At 50.5% G+C, this 12,366-nt stretch overlaps 1 protein-coding gene across 1 annotated transcript in view; it reads left to right on the forward strand.

The window, feature by feature from the left end:
• GALNT16 (polypeptide N-acetylgalactosaminyltransferase 16) overlaps window positions 1-12,366 on the forward strand; it is a 95,115-nt gene that overhangs the window by 67,516 nt on the left and 15,233 nt on the right. Inside the window, exons 5-9 of the mRNA XM_043554376.1 lie at window positions 46-111; window positions 2,205-2,326; window positions 4,569-4,656; window positions 6,397-6,481; window positions 6,779-6,882. Coding sequence (XP_043410311.1) covers window positions 46-111; window positions 2,205-2,326; window positions 4,569-4,656; window positions 6,397-6,481; window positions 6,779-6,882 — 465 coding nt within the window. The remainder of the gene's footprint in view (window positions 1-45; window positions 112-2,204; window positions 2,327-4,568; window positions 4,657-6,396; window positions 6,482-6,778; window positions 6,883-12,366) is intronic.

Here is a 12,366-nt window from a genome sequence, read left to right on the forward strand (position 1 = left end):
GATGCCCCTATCTGAATGAGCTTGCTTCCTTCTCCTCACCTTCAGCCGAAGACTGTCTGCTCCTGACCAGGATCCCCAAGGTCAAGTGCCTACGCAACGATCGGCGGGAAGGTAAGTTCTTGAACCCGAGGTGTCACCGCAGACCTGTTTTGGCCTAGACCTCCGCCCCTCCCCACTCCCTTTTGGAGCCATGTCACGGTAAGCCAGCACGCGCCTGCCGCATTCCGGGTGGCCAGGAGCAAATGTCTGTGGAAAGACGCTTCTTTCCACAGCCACAGCATGACTGTAGGCGAGTTGCTCTACTTCTGGCTGCCTCGGTTGTCTCTTCTGAGAAATGGATACCCTTTCTGCCTTGCATGGCTGCTGTAAGGATTAAATGGGATAGGCCATGCGGAAATGCTTTGAGAAAATCGAAGGGCACTATCAAGCAGATGTAACCTCATTTCCACTCAAGAAGAGTTTTGGAGCATCGTCCACAGCACAGGATTGTACATGGCACTCTAGGAGGCACTTTATACTTCTTCTGAAGTATAAAATGTGGTCCCTGCCCTTGGAGAGCTTATTGTAAGGCCAAGGAGTCAGACTCTACCGCAGGGACAGGCTGGCCATGATTATGTGGGAGTAGAATGGAGACCGCAGGACAGGGGAGGGACCGGGGAGTGGGCCTTGACTGGGTGAGGACGTTGTGAGACAGGGGAGCGGGAACGGGCGGGGGAGTCCGGGCTCGAGGACACTGCAGGCACCGACGTTGGTCTGGCACAGGTACACATGGGATACTAACAGCCCTTTTCCTGAATCCTCCCCGCAGCAGACAACCACGTTGCCTGCCTGCGTTCTCACGTTCTCGCATTCACTCCACATAACAGCCCATTGTTTTGCACATAAGAAAATGGGGCTTAAGGGGGTTTAGGAATGCGCCCAGGGTAATGGGTAGAGGAGCCAGAATTCCAACCTGGAGGAGGGACCCCACCCTTAACCTCCCTTACCTCCTCCCTGCCAGGGAGAATCTGGGCCTGGTCAGCAGGGGAAGTGGTGGGGTGAGGATAGATGGCAGAGGACCTTGGAAGCCAGAGAAAGGCATTTGGACTTGATAAGGCAGGTAGGAGGGAGCCACTAAAGGTTAGAGAGAGAGAGAGGTGAGAGGTGTGATTAAGAAAGAACTGTCAGTCTAAGGAGACCTTCTAACTGGCGTGGAAGAGGCCAGAGAGAGACTTCTAGCAAGCACAGGGCTGTAGGTACCTTTAGGCCTAAGAATATATTGTTTCCTGAGGGATTTGCCCAACACAGGTGTCAACTTTTGATTAAGCGCTTTCTAGCTTCCTGTGGGATGGAAGGAAGGGACAGATGGATATTTGCACATATTATGGATAATCAGATGGACAGGGGCAGAGTACAGGGCAGAGGTGTGGCCAGGGAAACCCCTCCAATCGGAGCTCTTAGAGTAAGGCTCTTCCGTCTTCACAGCTCACAGGGCACCAGTGGCTGCTCTGTCGGCAGGACCAGCCGGGCCCTTTCTCTCCTGACCAGGTCAGTCCCCAGCCCTGGCCAGGGAGCTGCCAGAAGCAAGGCCACTCTCTGACAGTTGGTGAACCATTGGCAAGACTGTCGGGGGCGGGATAGAAGCAGAGCAGAAACTAGCATGTGTAGGCCTCCTAGGCACCAAGCACTCTTCCAGACGGGCAGGGATCAATTTTTCTGAAACTTCTAGATAAGACAACCAAGGCTCAGGGAGGTTAAATAACATGCTTAAGATGAATGAAGGGCCTGCCACAGCAACTCTGGCCTTAGTCTAGAAGATTCTAGCCATGTCACACATGATGGTGCAACTGAAGGGGACTGCCCTGAGGTCCCCAGGGTTAGGGTGGAAAGGGTTTTGGTTTCTGGTTTTTCTTTGGATACTCAAACGCACTTTATTGCACTTGGCCTTTACTGAACTGACTGTATCAGTGTGTTCCCAGAGTCCGGAACAGTGTCTGAGACATCGAGGGTGCTCAGAGAATGACCTTGAATAACGATGGTTGACAGGTGGATGAGAGAAAGGAGAGTGAGGAAGGAAATAAACAAATACAAAGTAAACCTCAATCACAGTAACTCAGAGGAAGCTTTGACCCCTGAAGGGTGCAGAGCCCTGAGACTTTTGAGGGATGGGGGGAAAGCAAATCGGCCCAGTCCCAGTTACCAATCCCTGTCCATTCCCATTGCAGGGCTGATCCGGTCCCGAGTCCGTGGGGCAGATGTGGCCACAGCTGCTGTCCTCACCTTTCTGGACAGCCACTGTGAAGTGAATACTGAGTGGCTACAGCCTATGCTGCAACGGGTAAAGGAGGTGAGTCTGTCTGTCCCTACAGGATCTCTGTCCCTTGGGATGTGCCCACCATGTTCTTGGCATGAGGGCGTGTGAATAGTCTTTGAAGTTGGACAGGCAGAGTAGGGGCCTAAAGGGTCTGCCCCCTCCAGAGTGACTCCATGTTATGGAGCTTTCTCCTCTGAAAACGGGGGTAATTGTAATATTTGTCTCACGAGGTTGTTGTGAGAATTCATTTGGATGAGAGCTTGGGTGAGCTATAAAGCTCCTATTCCGAATGGTGTTGTTTTCCTCCTGGGGGAGGCGGGTCCTGTGCTGGGGCAGGGGGTATTTTCGGGGCAAGGCTGGGAAGCCTGAGAAGGAAGGAGAGGGGGATGGTGTCCTCAAGGAGAGATGAGGGCAGGGGGCCCTTACTACATGCCAGTTTTATGCTAGAAGGGCAAGGGTAGGAGAAATGGAGGATAGGATGAGGTGATTACAGATCAACCATAAAAAGACCACCCAACTTAAAAATGGGCAAAAGATTTGAATGGACATTTCTTCAAGGCAGATGCAAATGGCCAACAAGCACATGAAAAGATGCTAAAAAGAAAAGAAAAGAAAAGATGCTCAACATTATTAAGACTTGAGGGAAATGCAAGCCAAAACCCCAGTCAGATACCACTTGATACGTACAGGATGGCTGTAACCAAAGGATGGACAGTAACAAGTGCTGGCGAGGATGTGGAGAAGTAGGAGCCTTTTCACTCATTGCTGGTGAGGACGTAGAATGGTGCAGCCACTTTGGGAAACAGTCTGGCAGTTCCTCAAAAGTTTAAACGTGGAGTTACCACGTGACCCTTGCAGCTGCTGGGTGTATACCCAAGAGAAATGAAAACATACTCCACACAAAAACTTGTACAGGAGTGTTCAGAGCAGTATTATTCAGAGTAGCCAAACTGTGGAAACAGCCCAAAGTCTGCCAACTGATGAATGGGCAAACAAATGTGAGGCAGCCATACAATAGGATATTAGCCATAAAAAAGAATGAAGTCCTGATACATGCCACAATAAGGATAAAAACATTTCCCTAAGTGAGGGAAGCAGGTCACAAAAGGCCACGTATTATATGATTCCACTGATGCGAAGTGTCTAGAATGAAACAAAGCCACAGAAATAGAAAGGAGATTAGCGGTTGTGAGGGCGGGGAGAGGCGGTTGGGAAGTGACCGCTAACAGGTACAGGGGCTCTTGTCGGGGTGATGAAAATGTTCTGGAATTAGATAGGGGCGGTGGGTGCACAGTGTTGTGAATATACTATAAGCCACCAAACTGTATACTTTAAAATGGTGAATTTTGTCACATGTCAATTATGGCTAATAAAATTGTTATAAAAATGGAAATTAGATCTCAGGACAAAAAGGTCTTTAAAAAGGAGACGGCAAGGCCCCCGCAGGGCTCTGTGAGAAACCATGAGTGGTCTCCCCTGCTCTGCCATCTCCCAGGCTCTTGTGGTCCTGAGATGGGATGTGAACTGAGGGGCAGAGCTGGGTTCCAAGTTGCAGACAAGAGGATTTTGAGGGTCCGCGCAGAATGCGTGGAGAGAAGAGGCTCTGTTCTGTGTCCCTCCATGGAGGGAGAGAGAAGAGAAGGCTGATGGCAGTTGATAGTTTTGCACAGGGTATATGACATGATCCACCAACACCATTACCCTTGGATAAAATTAACATTACCCACCAATGGGGGTGGATTTGTGTCTTGGGGGATGAAGGGTTCCTTGAAGTGGATGTGGCATAAGAGAGTGACACCCAGGTTGCACAAGGACCGCGGAGTCCCTGCCCTCAAGCTGCTGGTGGTCCGATTGGGAAGACTCAACGCAAACGTGTACAAAGGTGGATGACAGTTAATAGAACCACAGTTCAAACCAGCAACAGAAGAGCCACGTCAGTGGCTCAGTGCCCCAGGAATTGTCTGGACTGTAATTGTGAGAACGGCTCAACAGAGGAAGAAATCCCCAGCCTGCAGCAATCAGGCAGGGCTTCACTGAGGAGGTGAGATCCCAGCAGGGCTCAACCTGGTGTGAGAAGAAGAGGCTGGGACAGCACTGTGCCCAGGGAACCCAGGTGGGACCTTCCGGGAGCCTGGATGTGGTGCTGCAGGACAGGCTTCCAGGAACCTGACATGTCCTGCAGGAAGGGCTGGGTGCCCCACGCCTTGAAGAGCAGGCGGCTGGGCCTTTCTTCGAGGAGTCCCTGGCCTCACGCCATCTCTCGTTCCTCGCCTAGGACCACACCCGCGTGGTGAGCCCCATCATTGATGTCATCAGTCTGGACAATTTTGCCTACCTCGCTGCATCTGCGGATCTTCGCGGAGGTGGGTCTGGCCCCCTGGGGGGAGGAGCCGCAGGCTTGAAAGAGGCAGGTGAGGGCAACCTAAAGCCCTGGGTTTGGTGCTCTTCCTCCTGGTGTGCAGGAGCGTCTCACTCCACCCCCTTACCTCCAGAAAATGGAAAGGGATAGTGTAGAGCCCCGAGGTTGGGGACAAAGCCCTCTGGCACAGTCAGTGATAGCTCCAAGCTAGTCTTTTGTCTTTTTCTCCCTGCAAACACTGACACATCCTTCCCCAATGCTGCCAGCCCTGGGACCATGGCCACAGGTCCTGGCAGAAGGCATGATTATGACAGTGTCTTGGGCGGGGAGGGGAGTCCTCAACCTTGCATGACTTCTAATACGTATAGCTGGAGGTGGTGTGGACACGGGCTGTCTAATACGGTAGCTATTAGCTCCATTTGGCTATTGAGCTCTTCAGATGTGACCAGTCTGAATTGAGATGTGCTGTAAGTGTAAAATACACACCAAGTTTCAAAGTCTTAGTACGAAAGAATGTAAAACATCTCCTCACGGGGCGCCTGGGTGGCTCAGTCCATTAAATGACTGATCCAACTCCGGCCCAGGTCATGATCTCGCAGTTCATGGGTTCGAGCCCCACATAGGGCTCTGTGCTGACAGCTTGGAGCCTGGAGCCTGCTTCAGATTCTGTCTCCCTCTTTCTCTGCCCCTCCTCTCCTTGCTGTCTCTCTGTCTGTCTCTCGCTCAAAAATAAATAAACATTAAAAAATTATTTTAATATCTCCTCAGTGATTTTGTATATTGATTACATGTTGAAATGAAAACATTGGATATATTGCACTAAATATATTATGCGAATCAATTTCATATGTTCTTACTTTTGAATATGGCTACTAGAAAAATTTAAATTACGTATGTGGCTTGCATTTCTGGCTTGCATCTTATTTCCTTTGGACAGCTCTGGTCTAGACTTCAGAGTGGTGCTGTTCAATAGAATAGCCATATTTGGCTACCTAAACTTAAATTAATTAAAATTAGGTAAAATTCAAATTTACTTCCTAAGTTGCACTAGCCACATTTCCAGAGCTCGGTAACCACGTGTGGCGACTGCTTACCATATTAAACAGTGCAGATACAGAACATGACCATCATTGCAGAAAGTTCTATCGGACAGGCGGCACTAGACAATCTGTTGCTAGGAGCTAGTGGGCAGAGTGGTTTTCCTGTTTGGGGCCCAGAGTTCCAAACAATGGATACAGCAGTTCCTTAGATCTTGGGAGTTGAGTGGAAATCTGAAGGGAGCCAGGCATTTCTCCTTTAGGAAAATCACCTCAGGGCCTTTGCATTTACTGTTCCCCCAGCTAGAATTCCCTTTCCCCAGATGTCTCTCCATGAATCAGTCCTTCGTTCAGGTCAAATGTGACCTCATTAGGGAGTCTTTCCTGACTACCCTTACTAGAATAGCATGGATACCTTTCTTTCTTTCTTTTTTTTTTACTTTTCTTTTTAGCACTTTCCCCCTTTGACTAGCAGATTATCCTTTTATTGATTTATCTTTGTAGTCTCTGTCTTTCCCAGTAGATTCAAACTCAATGAGGACAGGGGCCTGTCTCATTGAGTGAAGGAACCACTGCATGAATTGCCCAAGGCCCTCTATGAGCTGGGCTCTGATCAAGGGAGACACCAAGGGCTGGCAGAGCGAGGGAGCAGCCACCGCCAGTGGGCTCTGCCCAGAGCTCTGTCCTCACCCTGCTCTGTCCCTTAGGATTTGACTGGAGCCTGCATTTCAAGTGGGAGCAGATCCCTCTTGAGCAGAAGATTGCCAGGACCGACCCCACCAAGCCCATAAGGTCAGTGCAGCTTTGGGCTCTGCAGAGACCCCATCCTTCCCTGGGTTGAGGGCCTGGGAGGCTGCTGGGGGGCCGTTTAGTTGCTGGTGCTCCTGCGGGTGCATGATCTAAGTGCTGACTCGGTTCTGGGTCCCAGGGACAGAGAGGACAGAGGCCAGGGAGCTGACCAGATATCCTGCCCCTGTGACTCTGCAAGCAGGTGATTGCGGGGCAAATGGCCCGGGGTTCTGGAACCATCTAGAAGGGCTCCCAGCTTCTCCAGCTCATGCATTGCCTCTCTCCTCTCCTTGCTCCTAGGACGCCCGTCATAGCTGGGGGAATCTTCGTGATCGACAAGTCCTGGTTTAACCATTTGGGAAAGTATGATGCCCAGATGGACATCTGGGGGGGAGAGAATTTTGGTAAGTTGGAAAATAACAATAGCAATAATAACAATAGATAACCCGCTCAAGCACTTTCTATGCACAAGGCCCTGTTCTAAACATGTATTAATGTGTTTCATCCTCACAACCTCACAACAATCTGAGGTAAGTACTATTTTATCTCCATTTTACTGATAAAGAAACTGAGAGAGAGGTTAAGTAATTTGTCCAGAGCCACACAGCTAGCAGCCAGAGAGATTTAGGTGGTCAGGGGGAGACTGTGGCCGCATGGCTAGACGTGTGTGAAAGAACATACAGACTTGTAGCCTGGACTGCAGCTTAAACATGCGGCAGCTTCTCTTCCAGAAGAGCCGGGCGGGGGCAGAGTGGACTTTGGTGGTCAAATGTAAGTAATGGGGTCAGATGGCCTGGGTACAAATACTGGCCCTACTACCTGTGACCTGTTTGGCCCTGGACAAATTAAAGCCTCCCTAAGTCTCTTTCCTCAAGAGGCTGGTATGAATACTAAATGAGAGATGAGTTAAAAATGTTTGGTGTGGGGGCGCCTGGGTGGCTCAGTCGGTTGAGCGACCGACTTTGGCTCAGGTCATGATCTCACGGTCCGTGGGTTCGAGCCCCGCGTCGGGCTCGGTGCTGACAGCTCAGAGGCTAGAGCCTGTTTCGGATTCTGTGTCTCCTTCTCTCTCTGCCCCTCCCCCACTCGTACTCTGTCTCTCTCTCAAAAATAAAGAAATGTAAAAAAAGATTAAAAAAATATATGGCGTGGTGCTGGCAGCCATTATCACTACTTTTGGGGCCATGGGAGCCCTCTCGCTCCAGCAGGAAAGGCAGGAGCCCAGCAAACCCCCAGGGTCACCCGTGAGGTTCAGTTAGATAAAGGCCCAGGACAGATGGAACACCCAACATGGGTAATTCAAGGGGGGTTACTAAAAAGCCAGTTCACACAGTGCAGGCAAGATACAGACAGCCGCAGGAACAGTACTAGGCTGGGCTGGTGGCTGCTGTGAAGTGTAGCCATCCCAGGTCTGAAAGTCGGGGAGGGGGTGCCCTCTGACAGGAGCTGTGGTCTCGGGGCACCTGTAGCCAGCCCACAGCACCAAGGTAGGGGGTGTGGGGGGATGAACACCCACCCTCACTCTCCCCTCTCCTCGCTCTGACCGACCCTGCCAGCCCACAAGATGGGAGCCTGGTGGTGCGGCCCACGTGGCAGGGAGTGGGGTGAAGGATGGGGAGTGAGTGCTCGGAGGTTTCCAGTTCTTGCTCCTGTGGTGACCCAGTCCTTTGCAGAGCCCTCTGTTTCCTTCTTCATCCTGACCGGGTTTCTTGCAAAGTAAATATGGCTGGTGGTATTGCACCCATTTGCCAGGTGGGAAAACTGAGGTGGACGCCGTCTTCCAGATTTCAGTCAGGATGCTCCACGTCTGACGGGGGTATGGAGTGCCTCTACCAGAGCCCTTTAAATGTGAGGTGTGATCAAAGCAAATGCTGGGTTTCTGAGAGGTGAGGAGGGGGTCTTCCTTCGCTCTCCCTGGTCAGGACACGAATGAGCAGCGGGGCTTACAACAGGCCTGATCCCAACTCAAAACCAACTGGAGTGGAAACAGGCGTGGAATGTTCTCCCCTTTGTAACTTACTCTTGGAAACCGTTTCCAGACAGGCCTTTAGAGGAGTAAATTCTGGGAACTAGGGTGCGTTGACCCTTCCGTTCTGACCTCCTTTGCACATGTTTTTGGCTCAAGTGGCCTCCTGTGTGTTCCTGGAAGCTTTGGCAAAGCCAGTTTCCTGCAAAGATTCTGAGGACTAGGAAACTAATGGTCTCTCTTGCATCCAGGAGCCTTTTTCTTTTGTCTTTTTTTTCTTTTCTTTTTTTTAAGGCTGGTGATTGACAGAGAAACAAGTGACTGATCAAATAGCTAACTTCAAACTCTGCCTGAGGCAAGGGCTCAGTGGTTGGGGAACTTGAAAGGTGAACCACAGAGTGTTTCTGGGAAGGGTTTTGTTTCTTAGAAGAAATTCAAAGAAATTTCTAGGCTAGCCATGGTGCTCAGATGTTCAGCTGTTGGGAGCAGTTTTGAGCCAGGAGAGGCCTGCCGCTGGTGGGTTTGGGCCTTTTGTTTTATTCCTTTGTTGAAGGAAGGGAAATATCCAAACTGAGACTCATTCCCGCGTCCCCTCAGAGAGCCAAACTCAGAGCCCAGAGGCCACCGTAAGGGCAGGCGACAAACATGAAAACCTTGGGATTCCCATTAGAGAGCCTTTCATTATTTTTTTATTTTTTTTTTTAATATGAAATTTATTGTCAAATTGGTTTCCATACAACACCCAGTGCTCATCCCAACAGGTGCCCTCCTCAATGCCCATCACCCACTCTCCCTCCCTCCCACCCCCCATCAACCCTCAGTGTATTCTCAGTTAGAGATCCTTTTATTTTTTTTATTTTTTTTTTAACGTTTATTCATTTTAGACACAGAGAGAGACAGAGCATGAATGGGGGAAGGTCAGAGAGAGAGGGAGACACAGAATCTGAAACAGGCTCCAGGCTCTGAGCTCTCAGCACAGAGCCCCATGCGGGGCTCGAACTCACAGACCGCGAGATCATGACCTGAGCCGAAGTCAGTCGCCCAACCGAATGAGCCACCCAGGCGCCCCTAGAGATCCTTTTAAAAGACAGTCCCATCAAGCCAGTCCCCTACTCCTCTGCTCGTGACCCTGCAAGGACTCCCTCAACACTGATAGCAAAACCCAAAGTCCTTGTGCTTTGGGTCCTTCCCCCACAGCACACTACCAGCTCTGCCGACATCTCCTGCCTCTCTCACCCGGCCTCACTCCACTCCAGCAGCTAGCCCTGCCAGGCCTCTTTGCCACCACCTGCAAGTTGCCACGCCTGGGACTTGCTGCCTACCCTAGCCTCTACTTCTTTTCCCTTGCTGGTCCCTCTGCCTGGAATGCTTGTCCCCTAAAAGCCACACGACTGGCTTCCTCCCCTCCTTCAGGACTTAGCTCAAATGTCCCCTTCTGAGTGATAACTTCCCAGTCAGTCTAATTAAAACTGTAGCCCCCCCCCGCCCCACAACAGCTCCCCCTTCTTCAGCCCCACCTGCTTCCTTTGTCTCCATTGTACTTACTACCGCCAGATAGACTACGTATTTTATTCATTTTCTGGTCTACTTGTCGTTTTCTTTCTTATTTTAGTGAGTCCCTGTCTCCTACCCATCAGTGTAAGGATTCTAGAACAGCATACAACACATAATGAACAGGTTCCCGATAACATTTCACTGAATGAACGAAAGAATCTGGTTCAAACAGTGCAGCTTGCTGGACAAAATGTGAACTTGACATTGTAATTCTGCAGCAGAGTGTTTGGGTGATCTTGGAGAGGTTAAGATGCTTGAGCTTCCCAGTCCTGATTAGGAACATGAGAATAGGGGTGCCTGGATGGCTCAGTTGGTACAGCATGTGACTCTGGATCTCAGGGTCATGAGTTCAAGCCCCACGTTGGGTATGGAGCCTACTTAAAAAGAATAAATAAATTTACAAAAATAAAACAAACAAAAAGCCCATGGGGATAATAATACTAGCTTCATCTGCTTGCTGTGAGAATTAGACCTAGCATGGCACATAGCAAGTGCTCAGTAAATGGGTGATGCTTACTGTTCGTTACCGCCTTGTGGATAATGACAATAACAGCATGGACAGTATGGCCTGGTGGGATGAAGTGACTTAACTAGCATAACCAAGCTAGTCTGGTAGAAATGGAACTAGAAAGTAACTCCTCTGTCCCCCAGGTCCACCCCTAGTTCTAAATCTCAGTTGTTGAACCAGTTGCAAAGCTCATCCCGGGAGAAGGGACACAAGCCCGGCAGTCTGCAGGCCTACCTAGGAAGCCCATTAGCTTACCCGACCATGAGCATGGGTCCGGATATGCCACATGTCCAGTCCTCGCCCCTGGCCTGTGTCTGGAAGCTGCCTGCTGCACACAGTCTAGCCAGAGGTGGGTGTTAGTCGCAGCAAGGGGGCTTGGGCCGTGACCATCTGTGCCAGGTGAGAACCCCCAGACCTGGCCAGGGACCAGTATCTGTATGGCCAACTGGGGAGTGGGAGATGGACCAAGGCTAGAGCTCATGAGAAAACGGTCTTCCTTTTTTTCAATTAAAAACAAACAAACAAAAAAGGATTGTGTATTTTCTGGGACAGGAAAGAGGTGTTTTAATGTCACAGGGTGCCCACCTGCAGGGTTAATATGAAAGAGTAATCAGAAGAGATGATGTGAGGTTCAGCAAGCTGCCAAGATGGGTCCTTGCCAGAAGTGACGACTGTTGAGTGTAGAGTAGAGTAGACAGGGGCGCCTCAGTGGCTCAGTCGGTTAAGCGTCCGACTTCAGCTCAGGTCATGATCTCACTGTTGGTGGGCTCGAGCCCTACGTCGGGCTCTGTGCTGACAGCTCAGAGCCTAGAGCCTGCTTCCGGTTCTGTATCTCCCTCTCTCTCTGCCCCTCCCCCATTCACACTCTGTCTCTCTGTGTCTCTTGAAACTAAAATAAATGTTAAAAAAAAAAATTTGAGGGGCGCCTGGGTGGTGCAGTCGGTTAAGCGTCCGACTTCAGCCAGGTCACGATCTCGCGGTCCGTGAGTTCGAGCCCCGCGTCAGGCTCTGGGCTGATGGCTCGGAGCCTGGAGCCTGTTTCCGATTCTGTGTCTCCCTCTCTCTCTGCCCCTCCCCCATTCATGCTCTGTCTCTCTCTGTCCCAAAATAAATAAAAAATGTTGAAAAAAAAAAAATTTGAGAATAGAGCAGGCAGCTTGTGCTGTTCCCTTCCGGGAAGCAGAATGGCCACCTTCTTGTATCTCTCAGCACTAAGAGGGACCACAGTCACCTGCAGAACCAACCACTATCAAACAGAAGTGTGTCTCAAGAGGGCCAGTGGTAGCCTGTGCATGGAGACCACCTGCACCAAGAGGGAGGTCCAGGGCCAGAAAGAGTGGCCCGTGGCCTGATTGGTGGTGGGTTTCCCAGCCTCATGGGTGTCTAGGACTGACTGATGAGCAAATGCATTCTTCCTTAGCAATGTCTGGATGGGGCTTTGTAGTCAGAGGCTGGAAATGATGCTGCATTTGATTCGGTTTTCCTTCTGCTCATGGTCTTGGTGTTCCTTCAAAGCTTTCCCACCTGGGCACCTGGGTGGCTCAGTCTGTTGAGCCTCCAACTCTTGATTTCAGCTTGGGTCATGATCCCGGGGTCATGGAATCGAGCCCTGCGTTGGGCTTCGCCCTGAATGTGGAGCCTGCTTAGGATTCTGTCTCTCTCTCTCTCTCTCTCTCTCTCTCTGTCTCAAAAAAATAAAACAAAACAAAAAACCTTTCCTCTCCTAGGGCTCAGATACGGGCAGTGTGTATGGGGAGCATGTAGGGAGGGTGTGTATGTGTGGTAGGTATGGAGGGGATGTGTGTGGAGGGTGTGTGTTTGCGGTGTGTGTGGAAGGGGGAATGTGGGTCAAAGGGGTGT

Source organism: Prionailurus bengalensis, chromosome B3, assembly GCF_016509475.1.
Source record: "Prionailurus bengalensis isolate Pbe53 chromosome B3, Fcat_Pben_1.1_paternal_pri, whole genome shotgun sequence".
In the NCBI taxonomy this organism is placed as follows: domain Eukaryota; kingdom Metazoa; phylum Chordata; class Mammalia; order Carnivora; family Felidae; genus Prionailurus; species Prionailurus bengalensis.